Source organism: Astyanax mexicanus, chromosome 5 (assembly GCF_023375975.1).
Source record: "Astyanax mexicanus isolate ESR-SI-001 chromosome 5, AstMex3_surface, whole genome shotgun sequence".
Lineage (NCBI taxonomy): Eukaryota > Metazoa > Chordata > Actinopteri > Characiformes > Acestrorhamphidae > Astyanax > Astyanax mexicanus.
In genome coordinates, this window is record NC_064412.1 from 39,018,669 (window position 1) to 39,039,333 (window position 20,665).

A 20,665-nucleotide genomic window follows, 5' to 3' on the forward strand; every position below is an offset into this window, starting at 1 on the left:
TGGTCTCTTATTTTCTCCAGAGCTGTATAACATGCCATTCATACCCACAGCAGAGATATTTAAATTTCATAGAAACACTGTGTAACAATACATTTTCAACATTTACTCTGAATAAACACATTTTAACAAATACAGAGGAATGTTAAATCTTCAACTTAAAGTAATTTTGTACTTATATAGCCCACCTCTTTTCACCCCCTGCATTCTGAAATACAGCGCTTTTAGCCGATGCTCCCACCAGGCTTACAACGCTAGTGATAGAGGCATAGTGTTTTTTCACAAGCTCACCACCCAAATAATAGATGCTCTGGGGTGGTCTCTCCTGTGGGGTCCTGACCACTGAAGAATGGGATGAAAGCAGGATAATAAAGTATGCAGAGAAACAGATGAGCTACAGTTTACAATTCTGTATAGTTTATAATTATACATCTGTATATTTCCTTATTTTATGGATACACATAACACAAGCTTAGAATTCCCAATATTGTTAAAAGTCTGTGCCACATTTTATATAGCATCCTTCCGCAAGTTCTTTCTTAGTAATAATAGGAACATTTTGCTATTCTAGCCAGTTTTTGTTGCATTGTCTGTACGTAATAAAAAAAAATAAACATACCAACACATTTTATGAATATTCATTAAGGCATAAATTGACATGTAAGCACCTAATCGATAAAACACACACACACTCCATGAGGACAAACAAGCACACCAGTACTTTAGTAACAAGTGTTAAGTATCAAGAGTTATAGGAAGGTTTCTGACTTAAATTGTGTTCCATTGTTTGGGGGAAAACAAAAGAAAGTTGTACAAAAGTAACAATACATTTTACACATTTAAAAAGTAATTAAAATGAGGAGTCTTTGATACAACAGTTCAGTTATATACTAAAATAAATGGCAGCTATAAACAGCTTGGGACTGGAAAAAAAAAGAAAGAAAGCAAAAGAAAAAAGTTACAGACGGGAAAAAAACAACACAAAGAAAAGAAGATATTACATAATGGTTTGACACTGTCGCCTGGATAATTGTTGCATGTGGACGACAGAAAAGCAAAACTTGGGAAAACAAAGAAACGAAAAATAGAAAAAAAAGGACAAAGCACAGAGCCAAAATTGGACTACAAAAAAAAAAATAATTGAAATTTAAAAAAGAAAAAGTGAAGACACATTTGGACCGAGGCCAGCAGCAAGAGAGAGGGATGAGGAGGAGAGGAAGAATGAAAAAAAAAAGAGAAAGAAAAGAAAATGGACAGATGAGAACCTCCCTCTCAGAGGACACCACTTCCCTCTCCTGCTGCCAATATATCACACAATCATAAAATACACACACGCACACTAACAACTCACAATTCATAATCTCCCTGTACCATGACTTTCACTCTCCCATTCACACACACACACACACACACACTCACATCATCATCCCCTGAACAATTAGATCAGCAAAAGTAAAAATACATGCACTCCAGCATCGTATTCTACAGAGTATGATACAAAATAAGGCATTTCTGTGTGTTAGTGTGTCTGTATATACTATATATGCAAGTATGAGACAGACCGTACATATATATGTGTGTGTGTACGTGTCGTGTGTGTGTGTGTGTGTGTGCACTTGTGTGTTCATGTCGGCATGAGGACTGAAACCACACTTTTTTTTTTCTTGACGTTTGTACAAAAAGACTGCTACTGAACATAAATGGATAATTCATTTTTTTAAAATATATATTTATATTTATATATATATATATATATTTAATGACATATATAAAAATTGATAGTGAAAAGCCAGCGAGCTGTGAAAGTGGGCAGGACTTTTGGTTACTCCAGGACCTCGCTGGCAGACACAGTGACCAGCTGGAGTGGAAGGTCGGCGTTGGAGAGAAGGTCTTGGGCGCCGGCCTGTTGCAGATTGGTCAAGATGAGGGTGGCCCCGCCCCCGGCGATGATGCTGTCCGAGGGGGCGGCAGCTTCTGTCTGCCCCGCTGCAGAGGCAGAGTTCAGCCCTTTTTTGTTCAGGTGAGTTTTAATGTGTTTGGCCAAATGGTCGCTCCGCATGAAGCGCTTTGAACATTCCGGACATACAAACTTCTTCTCCCCTGTGGACACAGAATACGACACTTTAAAAACAAGCTTTAACATCATTTAGGGCTGCTTTATAGTTTCTCTAATGACTCATAACATGATCAGGATGTAAGATCTGAGTTCAATGCTGAATTCTACCAGTATTTTCTTAGGGTGTACTCACACTAGACACTCCCCCGCAGGCCTGCACTCACACTGCGCTAAACGATCCGTGCCCGAGCACGCTTTCGTCATCAACAGGTGACTTTCGTTTTGAAGAACAGTATGCTCGCAAAACAATGGAGTTCAGGATTGTACTGTTGTTTTTGTTTCTCTGGAGTCGTTTTGGGCGTGCAAATACGCAACTGAACCAGAGATTCATTGATTGTGCAACACAGCGATTTACTGCTAATCGTGCTGCACGCGTAAGAAGGTTTTTACACAAGCAGCAGACGTCCAGGGAGAAATTTGCAGCTTTACTCGCGGACTACAATTCACGTTCATCAGTAAGGTAAGAGACGTACTTGCTATATACATAAATAGTGACCAAAGGAGCGGAACATTAAACTCAAGTAATGTGTTTGTTGTTTAGGACTTGTAGATAGTAGTCCTAATTTATTATGGGTAACACTAACCATTATGGTGCTATATAGAACCCTTTTCAAAAATATTATATGCAGAATTGTGTATAAAACGTCCTCCGTTTACAGTAGCGTCGCATCACTGACGTCATCTTGATCCGTGCCTGGGCACAGTTTGCGCTCACACTGCATCTTCGGATTCGGAGCGGTTCGGAGCGATCACACTAGCCAACACGAACCGTGCTTTGGGAGGTAACCGTGCCCGGGCACGGTTCGGATTGCCTAGTGTGAGTACACCCTTATTTGAACTGTGCAGTACGTCTCCGAATCTGCCCACCGCCATTCGCCAGTCCCATTTCCACTCTCAGGGTTGTCATATATAGGCAACAGCAAATAAACAGTGCGCTGCAGTCATGGTAATGAGCAAGCTGGCTAATTTCTGCTGAACAAGGTCAACACCAATTTAATGCTACAAAGTAAGACTTTTAATCTGGTAATCCACATAGGCTTGATGTCTGGGGCAGAAAACCTTATCCAGTGTTTGGAAGTTGCATCAGTAAGCAGAGTTGTGTGGATGGCGAGTGATGCACATATGACGCTCAGTGTGAAAACAGCTTAGTAACCAACATATGAGGTATGACCAGTGTTGGGCACGTTACTTTGAAAAAGTAATAAGTTATAGTTACTAGTTACTTCTCCAAAAAAGTAACTGAGTTACTAACGGAGTTACTCCACTGTAAAAGTAATTAGTTACCAGTAAAAGTAACTATCGCATTACTTTTTATTATTCGCCCGTCAAAAAAAAAGGAAATCAATTATGCATTTACTATTATTATTAGAAAAATAACAAACGAAAATAAACCCAACATGTTGACAAAAATATAACGAATTTCAAAAAAATAAAACGAAATTCTCCACACAACCAAAGAAAATTACTAAAACTTGTAATACTGAAAAAAACGGAAAAAACTGAAAAACGCATCTGGGGATGAAATTAAACAAACCAAGCCACACTCAAAGAAAACATGTATATATAAACAAAACAAAATAATGGACAAAAAAAAAAAACAATCTAATGACCTTTTTTTTTTGTGCTGCATCGTTACTAGAGTTGGGCATCACAATTTGACACCAAAAAGACCCAGACTGAAAGGTCTACAAAAAAACAAAACACACAATCACAATGATGCTCTGGCGCACACAACCAACGTGCTTAGAAATGCGGTGAGCATGTTTGCGGTGATCATTCAAATCGGTGATCATTCAAATTATCGACACACCACTGCTGTGCTGAAATCTTAGGCACTGGCCCTGGTGATGTCTCTGTATCTTCCTCTTCCTCCCCCTTTTAAGATTCTAATTACCGTATTTTTCGGACTATAAGGCGCACTTAAAAACTTTTAATTTTCACAAAAATTGACAGTGCGTCTTATAATACGGTGCGCCTTTTGTATGGATTTTACTCGTCAGGTTGTAAGGAGCAGTAAACACACACTCCGTGCAGCGTTATAGAGAGTTTCAGTGCTATACAGAGTCCAGAGCCGTGCAGCTCCGAGGCTGAGCAGCAATAGCATTAGCTAGATGCTAACCGCTAAGCTAGCTAGCTTATTCACTGAGATCAGTATTATCTAAATTTTACTCGTCAGGTTGTAAGGAGCAGTAAACACACACTCCGTGCAGCGTTATACAGAGTTTCAGTGCTATACAGAGTCCAGAGCCGTGCAGCTCCGAGGCTGGAGCAGCAAATAGCATTAGCTAGCTTATTCACTGTTCAGAGATCAGTATTATCTAAATTTTACCCGTCAGGTGTAAGGAGCAGTAAACACACACTCCGTGCAGAGCCGTGCCGCTCCGAGGCTGGAGCAGCAATAAATAGCATTAGCTAGATGCTAACCGCTTAGCTAGCTAGCTTTTTCACTGTTCAGAGATCAGTATTTTCTAAATTTAGCACTTTTAATACTGCTGGAGCAGTATTATTAGAGTTAGATGCTAATCGCTAAGCGTTCACCGTTCAGAGGTGAGTTATCGGCCTGTAAGTCTGTGCTGCTTTGCCTGGCTAGCATTAGCTAGATGCTAAGCGCTAACTCTCTCAGAGGTGAGTTTTATCAGCCTGTAATCTGCTTGTTTACCGTGTTAAAACAAGCTACGGGGGACGAATCGCTAGCTAATATCTCACTGTCTTACCAGAACACGCAGGATTACTCAGTGTAACGCTGTCGTTTAAGTTTGGGTTAACTTTACTAGTTTAGGGGACTAGCTAGCGTGCTAGCGGATAGCTATGCTAACGCTGGTGCAGCAAGCCTTAGTGGACATCTGGAAATCTAAGCTTACTGTAAATAAACTGAAGCACGTTACTCACCCAAATAAACAGTTTTCAGGAGAGGAATCTGTGTAGATTAATATCCAGCACTCGTTTGACTTTGAAAGAGCTATATTTGTATACTGAGACGCTCCACCGGCAAGCAACCACCCCCGGTGGGGGAAGGGAAACATGGCGCCACCCCTGTTCACTTTGATATAGGCACCCTTTCTAGTGTCACTTAACGCGCCTTATAATGCGATGCGCCCTATGTATGGAAAAATAGCAGAAAATAGGCGTTCTTTGATAGTGCGTCTTATAATACGGTGCGCCTTATAGTCCGAAAAATACGGTATTTTTTAAGTGATTGAAGCCACTTATACAAATTAATTGAATCAACGTAATGCTGAAATCTTTTTAAAAAGAACTCAAAACTGAAATGCATAAAGCAGGCAATTCTTTTTTTTTCTTAATAAAGCGCCACAGATATGCTCACTGTTTGTTTCAACAAGAATCAACAATTTGGAGTCTCTAATGGTGACAGTATGAGAATGAGATCACTCATGTTAGCTGTTAAATAAACATGTTGTGTGAAAATAACTATTATTATTGTTATATTGTATTTTTTGGTTACAATTTAGATAAAGGTCTCAAATAAAGAAATGAAAAAAGTACAGAAAAAAAGCCCTAATTATTACTCGTTTTAAACCCACATTAATACTGCCAGACCAGTAGAGGGCACTGTCACCGGGTTTGCTACCACCCCTGACTCACTTACAAGTTCATGTTTGTATTTCTGGGAGTGGAGAAGAGACACAGTTGATTGGTTTTAGTTTATAAAAAGTTAAGCTCAGTGTTTTAAAGAGCTCTAATCATTTGTTTTTAGATATGAAACACTTGTATGTGGCCTTGGACAGCTTTAGTTGATTTTACAAATAGTGACAATAGAGCAACTAGTGACTAGTGAATGTCAAATTGGTTAAAATGTCTTTATTGCCTGATGTCAGTTTTGTTTAGCCTCACTTTCGGGAAGGTATATTTAGGAAGTGAAGACCCCATGTACATTCAGTTTGTATTGCTGCTGGAGCCAAAGTAACTACTAATATCCTTTAGCTTAAACATTTGAAATAATATAAACAAAAGGATATTTAAACTTTTGACTGCTTTCTGTAATAACTACATAACAAATACTTGCACTTTTACTTTCAGTACTTGCAATACTTAGAACAAAACATTTTTTGAATACTTTAGTAGTGTGAAGTGTGGAGCTTAAACACTTACTGTTCAACTCACTTTTTGATAGAGCACTTGTACTTTTATTCAAGTCTGGCTCTCTACTTTATTTTATACTAGAGATGTGCCATACTGTATGGTGCGCAATAATATCGTCAACATTTTTAAATATAGTAAACTATGTTATACCCTAAAATATCGTGCCATATCATCCGCCCCTAATTATCACATCAGGGAACTACTTTTTTTGCTGTTGTTATCATTTTTGTATTGTTATCGCAAAAATACCATGAAATATTGTGGGCCATATCGCCCACACATACTTTATACATTTCTGATTTTAGCAAAATATACTAAAATCAGAAATGTTTTTCACTGATTTCTGTCTGTAATGCACTTAAAAAAAAGACTCTCTAAAAGAATATTCTACCATAAACTCTATATAGCAAATAAGTCAAATTAACTAAACCTATAATGTTTTTTTTTTATTCCATTGCATTTAAAGCCTTTGTGTAATATTTTACATTTCAAATAAATTGGCCTATTTAATTTAATCAACCATCCCTAAACATTATATATTAAACAAAATACAGATTAAAAGTGTTCTAAATCACAGTGAATTAGTAAAAAGGATCTGTTACTTTGCTTCAATGGCTCTAGTACTGAACTACCATTCTTTTCCAGTGCAGTGGGCGGAGCCAGGCTGCTGTTACATCGGTTTATAAACTTGTTCATTGGCTGGTTCATGGTCTATTCTGACGGACTACAGCTTTTAAATAGTGTTAATAGTGTTATGTGCAACAAAACATTTAAAAAATAAAGAAAATACATGATGTCCATTGTAATGGATGCAGGTCAGAAAGGGTTAATGTATTATTAAGGCCATTTGAATCAGCATCACCAGCAGCCACAATAATATAAATAGAACTAAGCAACTAAAATTATTTATATACATGTATTAAAAAATAATGTTTATTATTATAATATTAGGCAGGGCTTTTATTTAAAAAAAAATGAAATATCAATTCCAATGTATTTAAGTGCTAATCCATAAATCTATAAACCATCACAAAAAATAAATTATTACAAAAAAAAAAGAATTAAACACTGTAGTGTTTAATAAATACCAGTGTTGTTACAGGCGATTAGCGCCCCGCAGTGGCTAAGTGGGATAAATATGTAATGGCAAATGTATGGAAACAGGGCGCCTTGTGCACAGTCAAGTGTTCAAAGCTCACCCCTGTTAGTCGATTTTATGCTCTCTTTATATGAAAGCAATAAAGCTCTCATGGATTAGGAATTGATTTATTTAAACACAAAATATAATTTAAAGGTTTTATATATATGTTTGCGATTAAGACTTTGTGATTGATCTTTTTCATAGACCTTGAAACTCTTTTTCAATTAAAAGGTACATAACTGCATATATAAACAGCGATAAAAAAAAAAAAAAAAAAAAAGTGAACTTGTAAATTGCGATGTTAAATACAGTGGAAAATTTGGGTGCACCTACTTTTGTGCTGGTGCACCAAAGAAAAAAGTGCACCATTTTTTTCACACCAGTGCAAAAGTTATAATGATGTAACTGTAAGGGCTCTAGTGTGTTTTTAAAAATGAGTGATCAGCTTGAAAAACAGCATCAGGGCTGACATGCTCTAGACCAGGAGTATTTTCATTCCGGCCACTCTGGCCACACCATGGACACACCCCCAGCTATGGACACACTCTCAGACTTGCTGATACCTAGAACACTTTTTATAGTTCTACCATATTTTGCACTAGTAGTTCATTCACTAGTTAATTCATCTACTGTTTACGTATCTTTTGCACTGTTTACGTATCTTTTGCACTGTTTACGTATCTTTTGCACTGCTTAATTTAATTTAAATTATTATATAACTGTGTATTTGCACTTTCTGTTTGGCTGACATCAGTTATCCTCACATTATGCACATCAACTGGTGTTCACTGTCTATTGTGTTCAACTGCACTACCTCCATTCTCCATCTCCATTACACACACACACGAAGACTGTACATTTACACTGTATATTCTATTTCTTATTTGATTGTATTTATATGTATCTTTATATTTTATCTTTTTTAACTTTGTGTATTGTGTAACCTGCTGCTGGATGCCAAGAATTTCCCCCCGGGGATCAATAATCAATCAATCAATCAATCAATCAATCAATCAATCAATCAATCAATCTATCTATCTATCTATCTATCTATCTATCTATCTATCTATCTATCTATCTATCTATCTATCTATCTATCTATCTATCTATCTATCTATCTATCTATCTATCTATCTATCTATCTATCTATCTATCTATCTATCTATCTATCTATCTATCTATCTATCTATCTATCTATCTATCTATCTATCTAAAACGCCTCTCTGGACAGATTTTTACATTCCTCCCCTGTCTTTGTCGCGCTCTGCGTGTCTTTTAGTTTCCGCCCGTTCTTGTTTTTTGGCCAGTTCTCGGGCTCCCGTTCTCTTTATAAAAGGCCTTTTTCCCGGCAGCGTCCCAATTCACTAGCCAGGGCAGCGGTCTGCACAGATCTGATTGGCAGAGGAGAGCGTTTGGTGATGTTACACCACACGTGATTGGTCTGTGAATTTACTGCCCCGCAAAGCACATATACTTAATATAAGATATAAATGTAAGAAAAGCTCCGCCGCTTTAAATAAACAATGTCAGAATTAAATCATTCTCAGTAGTTTGTCGGTTTGGGTCCGCATTGGACAACGCCTGGGTCCGGAACAGGACCGCGGTTCGCCTATTAGTGACCCCTGCACTAGACCAACAGTTCTGCTGTTAGCTAGCACTGATCTGAAAGGTACATGCCAGTATTCTGAGCTCAATAACTTAAGTAAACTCAAGCCATAATCCGCATATCATATCAAACCATGGCCTATTGTGCTCTCTCAGAGTCCAGTTGAGGTTTTTAAGACTTTTTATTTAAGATCACTTTCACAATAAGAAAATGGTAGAAAGCACACAACACCAATACTGGGATTACAAAAAACCTGTAGTTGCTACATTTTCTGATAAGCCAATATGTCAAGAAAACAAATGAGAAGTTTTGCACAAAATCAGAACTGATCTTACATTTGTTTATTAAAAAAAGGGCTTAGTTTGTCACTGGACTTTATTTTCAGTGCAAGTCATTTTGTAGAAACATTTATCCACTGTTGGATTTATTTCTAGGCTTCAGTTTGGAACAGCCTCCTGAGACATAACAACAGGGAAATGTAGTCTACCTCAGCTGCAGCCAAGACTTGGAAGGCAGCTAAGGTACTAGAGTGACATTTCACAAACCCTGATTAGGTTCTCCACTGGTATGTAACTACTCAGACGATCTTAAAACTTTAAAACTTAAGCCACTTATGATGACCATCCAAAAAAAAGAAAAAAAAAAGGTTTCTGGGGCAAAGTCATCCTAAAGATTTCCTTAAAATTGTTCTTGAGAACAGTCCTAACAAAGTCTACACCAAATACATTAAAGTGTCACATTGTTCACAGTAGACATGAACAATATGCCAATATTTCTTTCTATATTAGCTCTTTTTTTTAAATATTAAAGATAAAATCAGTGCTTAAAAAAACAACACTGACCTAACTGTACATTTTTAGATAGATAGATAGATAGATAGATAGATAGATAGATAGATAGATAGATAGATAGATAGATAGATAGATAGATAGATAGATAGATAGATAGATAGATAGATAGATAGATAGATAGATAGATAGATAGATAGATAGATAGATAGATAGATAGATAGATAGATAGATAGATTTTGCACACTATATGGTACACTTAAAATCCTTAAATTATCCCAGAAATCACTATTGCGCCTTATAATCCAGTGTGCCTTATGTATTAATTTTACCAGTCAGGGTGCAAAGAGCAGTAAAGCCACTCCTCTGAAGTACAGCATTATAGTTTAGTTCTAATATTATTAGCTGCTAATATCACTAAGCTTGTAGCCTGCTCCAAACCCTGGCTAGCACTGCTTTAGCAGCATTAGCACTAGCATTACCCACTTACCACACCAAGCACTATTTAGCTCTTTCGTCGTTCAGAGGTGAGTATATCGGACTGTAGCCTTCCTGTTTACGGTGTTAAAACAAGCTACATTGGACTAACTGCTAGCTAATATTGCCCTGGTTTAGCGGAACATTCAAGGTTCCTCAGTGTAGTACTGTCTGGCTGCATTAGTGGAAATCTGGAAATCTAAGCTTACTGTAGATAAACAGAAGTACTTTACTGACCCAAATGAACAGTATTCAGGAGAGAAATCTGTGTAGATTAACATCCAGCACTCGACTGACTTTAAAGAAAATGCGCCTTATAATCTGGTGCACCTTGTGTATGAAAACAGACTAGAAAATAGAGGTTTATTATTAGTGCACCATATAATCCAGTGCACCTTATAGTGCAAAATATTTGGAAATTAATATTGAATAATTGGATGATTTGCAAGAAAAAAAAAAATGTATAGAAATCTTTGTACTGTGCATGTTAAAAGAATAACCTAATGTGTATTGTTAAAGTGTCTTAAAATATTAGGATTTAATGTTTTACTATACGATCAATTCCAAAAATCAATTCCATTGTCCACATATATTGAGCACATACCATATAAGAAAACATTGGCAAGTAACAGACACTTGTGTATAAAAAAATGTGCAAGTGAGTTTTAAGAAGAAATGTCTTACTAAAAATGTTTGGTGAACGAGGCTCAACGATTGAAAAATGAATCACACAGTACCTGTGTGGGTCCTCCGGTGGCGCTGCAGCTCATCACTGCGAGTGAATCTTTTGCCACAGTAGCTCCAGGAGCAGATAAAGGGCCTCTCCCCAGAGTGCCAGCGGAGGTGAGCACGCAGATGAGACGTCTTTCCATACACCTTACCGCAGCCTGGGATGTGGCATATATGCTGCTTCTTCTTTCCTGTACCCGAACCTCTGAAAACAGACAGACAGACAGACAGACACACACACAGGGTCAGTCACCACATCCAGCAAAGCAGCAGTGCTTTTACAGTGCTTTTAGTCCTACCACTTAGCCCTACCCCTTTGTTTTGATGGTGCATGTCTTAGGGTAGGGTGTCCTGATTCCTGATAGGCTGGAGGGGGAAATGTTAGGGGTACATGACCCTTTAAACTGAAAGTTTTCAGAGGGCAGAGAATCACTGGCTAAATGATGGCACAAGCAACCAAAGAAACACGCAAATTTTAGTATTTTCCCATGTTAAAAATAATGAAAAATATTTGTATTAATTTTAAGAATACACTACTGCAGCAAAATACATGTTCACAGTTTCAAACATTCTGATTTTTAGGAAGAATTTTTAAGAATAATAAAAGTTAAATAAAAAAAGTAATGTAACAAAAACATAAAACAAGTGCTAATGTTTGCATTTTATATGCATGCAGTAGACACTTTTTACAAAATCAAAATAATATATATTTTTTATTTCTACTGAACATTGAAACTTTTATACTAAACAAAACTAACATTAATTTTGTTATAGTACTATATGCTTTAACCAAAATATTTTTAGGGTTTTGTTGTTTCACCAAGTATACTGTTATCACAGGACAATATATATATCTTTCATTATTTTATTTTTATCCCATTTTTTCCCAATTTAAACAGCCAATTACCCAACCCACTCATTAGGACTCCCCCTATCAATACTGATGCCCTGACACCAGGAGTGTAAAGACTAGCACATGCCTCCTCCGATACATGTGAAGTCAGCCACCGTTTCTTTTTGAACTGCTGTTGATGCAGCATTGCTGAGTAGCATCAGAGCGTGCTCTGAGGAAAGCGCAGCAACTCGGTTCTGATACATCAGCTCACAGATGTCTTGTGCTGATCGACATCACCTTATGGAGTGATATGGGGAGAGAGAGCCATCTATTCATCCAGAGAGAGAAAGGCCAATTGTGCTCTCTCAGGGCTCTGGTAGCCGATGGCAAGCTACATGAACAGGATTCGAACCGGCAATCTCCTGATAATAGTGGAAGTGCCTTAATCCGCTGGACCACTCAGAGCCTCCTAACATGCAAATTACTTCTTTACAAACTCTTTACGTCAGGGGTCACCAACATGGTGCCCGCGGGCACCAGGTAGCCCGCAAGGACCTTATGAGTAGCCCGCAGGCCTGGTCTAAAAATAGCATTTTTGTTGCTATTCTTTTTTTTTTTTAAATCACAGTTGCATTGATGTAATTTTAGATTATATTACATTAATATTAGCTTAGAGATAGCCTATAGTTTATATATTATTATACAATATAATGTAATATAATATGTAATATTATATTAAAATATAATATAAAATGTAAACACTTGCAGAGATTTATAATAATAGTGTTGCCTATTGATATGTGTCTTCACATAGATGAATGTCATTAATTATTAATAATAACATATAATTAAAGGTAAATTGAGAAAATTTGTAATTTCACGAGTGTGTATCAAACTGGTAGCCCTTCGCATTAATTGGTACCCAAGAAGTAGCTCTCAGGTTCAAAAAGGTTGGTGACCCCTGCTTTACGTTATACCTTATATGCATACATATATATACACACACACAGGCACACTCGTAGCTTACCTCCCCCCTGCCTCTTTGCAGTTGGGGCAAGTGCATGCAACTCTACGTAGCCTCTTCCCTTCCTGACCCATACCCTGCAGATCCTCATCCATCATTCGCACGTGAAGGTGTGACAGGTCATTGGTGTTCAGGGTGGAGTCTCCACTCAAGTGCCAATCATCTGAGTCTGGCTCCTCCTTAATATGAATATCTGGAAAACACAAAAGATTTACAGTCATACACTCTAGTACACGTACCAAATTTTAAATGGGCAAGCACATATATACATTAAGTACATTTAGTTTGCTTTAAAGCTCACCTTCCGTCGTTTTTTCTTTCATTTTAAAATGTCTAGTTGTGGTCTCTAGTATGAATGAATGACGTGAGCCGTTTTTGTAAAAAAAAAAGTGCTCAGGTGTCTCTGTATAGCTCTTTTTTAATGGACTGTTTTAGGGGTGTGTCCAAAATGACCGGATTCCAGCTTTGCTCATGAATATTCATACATGCAAACAGCATGCAAATATCTCTCCTCTGATTGGCTAGGAGCACTGCGACGCCCCTCCGCCGCTCACTGCCTCCCACCTCCTAACTGATGAGCGGTGATGTTGCGTCGCTTCAGCTCCGCCTCTGGGAGTTTCTCGAGCCAAGGTGGGCTGGTCTGTGAGTTTCTGCCTACGTAGGCAGAAAGATAATTCAAAATTCACCTGTTTTTCGGAGGGGGGGAGGGGGGATTTCTTTGCTTAGCTCCTGCAGACAATGGGGGCTGCAAAACAGTTTAATGTGCAGGTGTACACATTCAACTCGGAGAGACCTACTGTATTCCACAAAAAACAAGAAAAATCGGATTTTCGCGGAAGGTGAGCTTTAATATTTATCATATATATTTAAATAAATGAACTACATAGAACCCACAGTATAAGGCATGTACACATAACAAAACAAAAACATTCTAAAAATTAAAGATCAAATGTGATCAGTCTTTGTATACACACACTGACCAAGGCCTGTCCCAATAATTTCAATATTGACTTGTAGCACAATATATAGACTGCAGTTATATATATAGATGACTGCAGTTGGTGCTATGTTTAAAAACTGTATAAAAACTATGAAGTTCAAAGCTCAGTGAGGTTACCAAACCAATTTTGTGCTTCAGTAAGTCAGTAAAAAGTAGTTAGGAGTATTCAAATCAATAAAATGATAAGGGTGCCCATACTATGGCACCATTCAAATTTTGGTTTAACGCATATTGCACATTTTCTGTTAGTACAATAAACCTCATTTCAATCCTGAAATATTACTGTATCCATCAGTTATTAGATATATCAAACTGAAATGGCTGTTGCAAACACCCAAATATTTAGAACTAAAAATGATTAAGATTAATAGGGGTGCCCAAACTTTTTCATATGACTGTACATTTTTTTCTAGGACATCATTGAATATATTGTCGAATTAAAAATAGTTATAAGTATCTCTGCACGTTTTCATGCATCCTCTGATTTAGCATAGTAATTTCTACCTACAAGAGGAATGATCATCCCGTAACTGTATGATGCATTTGTTCACCGTTGATTATTACCATGTAATTCATTTACCGTATTTTTCGGCGCACCAGATTATAAGGCGCACCATCAATAAATGGTTATTTCCTGGTCTATTTTCATACATGAGGCGCACCAGATTATAAGGCACATTTTATGCAACACTACTAATTAGTAGTAGGAACAGGGGTGTCACCATGTTTTCCTTCTAATTCAGCAGGTCTGTAAAGCTAAGCTAAATAAACAAAACTGTAATTCTTACAAAAAAAAAAAAAAGTCAGACGAGCACTGAATGTTAATCTACACAGATTTACAGACTTCCACTAAGGCCTGAGCATTAGCATTAGAGGCTAGGGGTTAGCAGATAATGCCACCTGACAGCACTACACTGCAGAACCCTTAATGTTCCAATGAGCCAGGGCCATATTAGCCAGTGTTTCGTCCCACATTACTTACTTTAACATGGTAAACACGCAGACTACAGTCTGATATACAGTACGAGAGCTAGCGCTGTGGTTAGCAACTAATGCTGCTCCAGCAGTCCAAGCCAAGGTAAGCAGAAGGCTACAGGCTGATAATACTCACCTCTGGACGGCCAAAAAGCTAGCACTTAGCACGGTTAGTGGCTAATGCTAATACTGCTGAAGGACTAAACTGAAACTCCTGTAAAATGCTACACTTCAGCAGAGTGGCTTTACTGCTCCTTAGAATCTGACTGGCTGAATTCATACATAAAGTACACTATATTAAAATTTAAGAATTTTAGGTGCACCTTATAGTTTGAAAAATACGGTAATATGACCTATTATTAGTACGGTCACAATATTATTGACTTATCATACAATATATGGATAATTCCCAACCTCAATATTGCCTATTGTAGTTACTTAGCAGTAAAAGAGTCCATTAGCATGATTGAGCCAGTATGTTGACTCTGTATCAAAAATAGTGGCATTATTTAAAATATGCTTTATTCATTTTGGATATTAAAACAAACTCCAATATCTAAACATACTTCATATATAAAAGTCCATTGCTCTTTATATTGCAATGTGTAAATTAATTACTATTCTACTGCACTTATATTATATCAGTGACATGATATGGTCTTTAAATGATAAATATCGTTTAATGCAATAATTCTGTGGCAATTTACATTTTTTTTCTTCTACCAAATGCTATGCGTCAGTATCGCATATTCAGCAGTTACTCTATACATTTGTTTGTGCTACCTCAGTAGTCTATCCAGTGGCAGATTGTGTGTGCTTATGCCGTGGCACCAGCTTTCTTTGTTTGCTCTGCACAAGGTGTGGACAGGTAAATATGGCACACCTATACATTTGGTTAGTTGATAATCACTGATGTATAGAGGCCTGAGACAGGTGAAATCATCTGTACTTTGTTTGGTCTGTTTCTTTGGTACACTCTACAATCTATTTTAGCAGCTGATTAATAAACCATGTTTACTATACTTTGGGTTATATTGATCACATTTTTTTTGTTGTTGTTTTTGACTTGAGTCCAAGTCATTTGATTCTGAGTATCTTACGCTACAGAGTCCCGATCTGATACTTTAACAATGCAGAAATATTTAACACATCCAAGTTGTCTGTTGAGGATATATTTTTTAAATTAATTTTGTATTATTACTGAAACGATATCAAAACATACAGCTTTATCATAAGAATGTCTTATACTGTACTGTTCTGAACTTTTTAAAGGATAATAACTGCATACTAAAAATAAAAAAATGGGAAATACATTTATTTTATTATTTTTTTTAAACATTAAAATCAGCAGTTCAAATATCACAGGGCACATATGTCTAAACAATGTGTCCTGACAGCTTTTAAGCTTTTAATAATGGATATTAAAAGGTACAGAGTCAGCATTAGATTAACACAAACATAAATTTTATTTATATTAGTGGTGTCAATCGTGTAAAATCTATTGTATTAAATAATCTTTCTTCAGGGGAGTCTAGTAAAATTTAATATATTATATAAACACCTGGTATGGTAAATTTGTTCCGATTTGTGGTGGGGTTTTTTTTCAAGCAAAAAGTATTACTTACGGCTGAGATAAACGGTTTTGAGTGCTTTGGCTCTTATCATATGCACTGTATTGTATGTTGCAATGGAAAAATGTCCAATATATTAAAACACATTACATTTTACATTTACAGTATCTGTGGCTAACTGACATTCATTACAGAGCATTCAAAGAACTGACAAATATTTCATAAGCTTGTTGGTACAGACATCTGTTGTGGGCATTACTGGCAGTTTTTCTGTGTTCATATGGTTATCAATTTTATCGTATAAACCGAAAGTAGGATATATACTGTAACATAATCGTATGTTTTTTATAATACTGTCCAGCACTACCTATAAAACCAACTAAATGGACTATGTGTCCAAAATTTGAGAAGATAACAAAGCGTTTATTCTAATTGAATGTGTAACAACAGAGTAAACATCAAAACTCTGTATGCCAGAGCAACACGAGGACGACGGTAAGGAACTACAGAAGTGTGTGTGTGTTTGTGCGTACCTGAAGGACTCTCCGTGTTGTCATCTGGTTGGTACTGAGTGATGGAGTTTACCGTGACAGTCTGCAGGTTGGGGATCTGCCCGGCTGTAGTTGTCCCGGGCTGCCCAAGTGACAAGGTCTGTACAGGAGCGAGAGTGATCTGTGGTGAAGTCACCCCGCTAGTTGCTGGCAGCTGGAGATTCTGCAGGTTCTGGACACCCTGCACCTGAAAGGTCTGCCACTGGATCTGGCCTGTCGGCGAGACAGTTTGGGCCTGGATCAGGAAGGTTCCTGCATTAAGCAGCTGCACACTTTGCAATGCTTGCGCTGTGCCATCTGCAGACTGAGCAGGAAGAAGCTGCACCACAGGCTCTGCTGTAGCCGCGTGGTTCTGCTGCACGAAGGACGGGTCCTGCTGCCCAGCAGAAACGGCCGTGGCTTGAGTCAGGACCCCCGTGCCATCTATCGTCTCAGGGAGCGACGTGGCTGAGGTGGCGCTGGTTGTGGGCACGAAGGTGTTTGCGTTAGCAATTGTATTGCTAGCAGTCAGCTGCTGCTGCGTGGACTTGTCCATCACTGCTTCACCTGCGTTCTCACTCGAGGTGGCGGCTGAGCCGGACATGATGAGCTGCCCGTCAGCCGTGACACCTGTGGCGATGGTCTGAGCACCAGCCAGCCCCAGAGACTCCAGGTCTGCATTGCTTAGACTGTTGAGCGGCACGAATGTGATGTTGCCAGGCAATCCAACAGGGACGTTAGCCACCACCTGGCCCTGACCTCCGAACCCTGTTCCGGTCAATGAGACACTAGGAATCTGTTGCACGTGCCCAGCCTGGGCCAGGAGACTCTGGAGATCGTTAGCGTTAGTTGACGTGGAGATGCCCTGGGTCCCGTCAGGCAGTATGGCAATGTCTGTACCCAGTGCAGCTCCATCAGCAGTCGAAGTAGCATAGCCCAATGATGCTGCGTCTGCACTCTGGAGCTGTGGGATGACCTGGTACTGCACACCATTGGCACAGGTACCATCTGCCCCTGCTGTAACAAAAACAGGCTGAGTCTGTCCTGCCATAGTCTGCAGTGGGACCACATACTGCCCATTGGTGCCCACAAGTCCCCCACTGGGTAGGTGTACTACACCTGACTCGTCTTTGCCTGTGGAAACTGGTGTCAGCACCTCCCATCGGTCGCTTGAGCCTGTGAGCTGGATGGACGAGAGGTCTGTTGTTTGCTGTGCAAAGAAAATAAACAAAAGTAAGGTTAATTCAACTATAGTGAAAAAAGCAAGTATACAACTAAACAAAGTGAGTGCCATAAGCCCATAGTGGTGCAGCAAACATTGTAACACTACAAAACAAATACCGAGCAAGAAAGAATAATCAAAATAATTCAAATTGCATAAAAACTAACAGAGCTACTGCAATCAAAAGGAAAGGTTTTTTTCAAGGTACAATTATGCGCATTTAGTTAAAGTTAAAGTAACCTACAGCAATTTAACCCATCCAAATACAACAAACATGCCAGATTTTTTTAAGCATCTACTAATACCAATGCCAGTTCTAACTTATCTAGTTGATAAGTGTCTACAGATCCTGACATTTAGAGTGTCCCATTATTTTTAAGCCACTGATCTGTAGCCCAAATAAGACATGTTCAACTTAAAATAACAGAATGTATTGGTTGAGAAACATTTCTGAATTATTTAAAGACCAGATACATTACTTGCACCCGGGTACAAATAGGGTGGCTAATTTCACCTCTCAATTTAAAACTATGCCTTGCAGTTTACCCAGTTTAACTCACTGGTAAAATATAACTGCCTATGTACAGGAATTATACATTAGTATGGTATCTGGGCCTCTTTTATTATGTGAACTTTAGAATACAGATTAATCATATGGGTAAATAAGTACTTTTTAAATGGACCATTGTATTGAAACATCTAAATCTAATATTCAGGTGTACATGAGTAAAAGAGAAGAAGATTTTGTCCAAATTAAATGCAGTTTTAAGAATGTAAATTGCCAATATTGTCACAGTTATGCAAAAAAACTATTTTTGGTTGTCCTTCCTTTTTTCATTATTAGAATCTGGAAGTTATTCTTTAAATTGAGTCAAAATGTCATGAATGGACCAAAAGACAACAAAACTTGGAACAAACGCCTTTTACATTGATTTTTATAGAGATATAGTAAAAATAGATACTTAGACCTGGGGACAAATAGCTTGTGCCTTAAAAGTTAATAAAGAAATTTTGGAAAGGGTTGTGCGTCAATTTACAGCACTATATAAAGCAATTCATAGTTAGAATGAGATGTTTGTATCTGTATTGACAGAAAACGCATTCCCTGGCATTTCTGTCTCTAAATTAAGACCAAGAAAGAACTTTAAATTCAACAGTGCTTCACTAAACAGCCTACTTGTCGAATTTCAGAAGGGGTAGTGCGCACCCGGGCAAAACCCCAACAAAGGAGGCTGTGGCAGCGGGTGTGAGGTCTGCTGAATGAGCCTGGGCTAGCGGCTGATTCCGGCGGCCTGGGTCCTCCCTCCGGTGGGGTTGACCTGGATCTAAGCGCAGGTAACGCGGGCAAAGGCGACGGCTGTCCGACCCACAATGGGCGGGTTTAAAAGGGTAAGCAAGTGGGTGGCCGTACAAGACCGAGGGCTCCACAGGAAGTGTTAGACTTTTTTTTCAACCCCCACTTACGATATATTTTGTCCCTCAATCCTCACAAACTGTGAACTTCATCAAAACAGCAGAGAGAAGAGACGGCGAGCCGAGCTCGGGGGGTTACCTGGTCCGAGGCGCAGCTGGCGGACTGAAGAAACTCGCTCTGACTGCTGTCCACGTCCAAGGCAGCCATTTCCTGCTGTTTCGCTGACTGTTCTGGGGCTGCGGGAGACAGGCAACAAAAAAAAACTCAGCGAACAAAAGACAGAAACTCAAACTACCAAAGCTAGGCTAGCTGAACTATTAGCTACAGCTCTCTCCGCTTTTCTCCAGCTCTGGAGAAACGGGCTCTAATGCTAACCGCATTCGATCAAACTAAAGCAGTTTCTCGCTTTCGCTCTACTAACTACGAGGATCAAACTCCGGATTACTTCATTACTGAGCTCTCAGTTTGCGCTGCTTCCCGCTCGAATGCAGTGTTTACTTTGTTTAAAGTGAAAGCTAACCGGCTAACCGTTAGCCTCGCTGCTGAAAAAAGGGGGAAAAGATTACAGACTTAAGCTAAAGCTAAGCTAAGCTAGCAAGCTAACGGAGCTCCAAACTCACCCCGGCCGTGTTGTGCTTCGATCGGCTTAAAGTGTTACGTACCAGTCATAGCGCGAAAAAAAGGGGGGGTCGAGAGGTTATCTGTTCATTTAAACTCCGAACATGATTTGTTTTAATCAAAGGCGGGCTGTGATCGGAGATTCGGGTCGATTTTTTTCTTTTTTTTCTGTATTTTGATTGACGGTGCGGGAAAACACAAAAGGTGGGGCTTCCCAGCTCGACCGTGGAAACCGCGGTGTCTGTCGGAAGTCCCGCCGTCCTTCTCCGCCGCGATTGGCCGAGAGCTCGTACCCCGCCGCCAGTGACTGGCTGGCCGGCCTGTCCATCACCTCCGCGCCGCCACCGTTTTTCCTGTTTGTTTGTTGGCGGAGAGCAGAGCCCGAAACATTAGCTGGAATTCGCTTCAGCAGCGCAGGAAGTTTCGCAGAACTTCATCCGCCATTAACTTTAATAATAAACTCCCCAAATCGGCTCTCCCTGCGCGAGTTTACATCAACACTGTTCCCAGTTCGGACTGTT

At 38.8% G+C, this 20,665-nt stretch overlaps 1 protein-coding gene across 2 annotated transcripts; it reads right to left on the reverse strand.

Annotated features, from left to right (window-relative positions):
- Positions 1 to 82: 82 nt before the first annotated feature.
- Positions 83 to 20,398, reverse strand: sp3b (Sp3b transcription factor). 2 transcript variants are annotated; one of them, XM_022664653.2, is made up of 6 exons: positions 20,189 to 20,398; positions 19,665 to 19,762; positions 16,894 to 18,100; positions 12,818 to 13,007; positions 10,964 to 11,160; positions 83 to 2,097 (listed from the first exon to the last, which is right to left on the reverse strand). In XM_022664653.2, the coding sequence occupies exons 1-6, from the start codon at positions 20,193 to 20,195 to the stop codon at positions 1,820 to 1,822; spliced, it is 1,977 nt and encodes a 658-aa protein (XP_022520374.2). In that variant the 5' UTR covers positions 20,196 to 20,398; the 3' UTR covers positions 83 to 1,819. The 2 variants fall into 2 exon arrangements, with proteins under 2 accessions (XP_022520374.2, XP_022520375.2); XM_022664654.2 differs by having other exon boundaries at positions 20,147 to 20,397.
- Between the last annotated feature and the right edge of the window lie 267 nt (positions 20,399 to 20,665).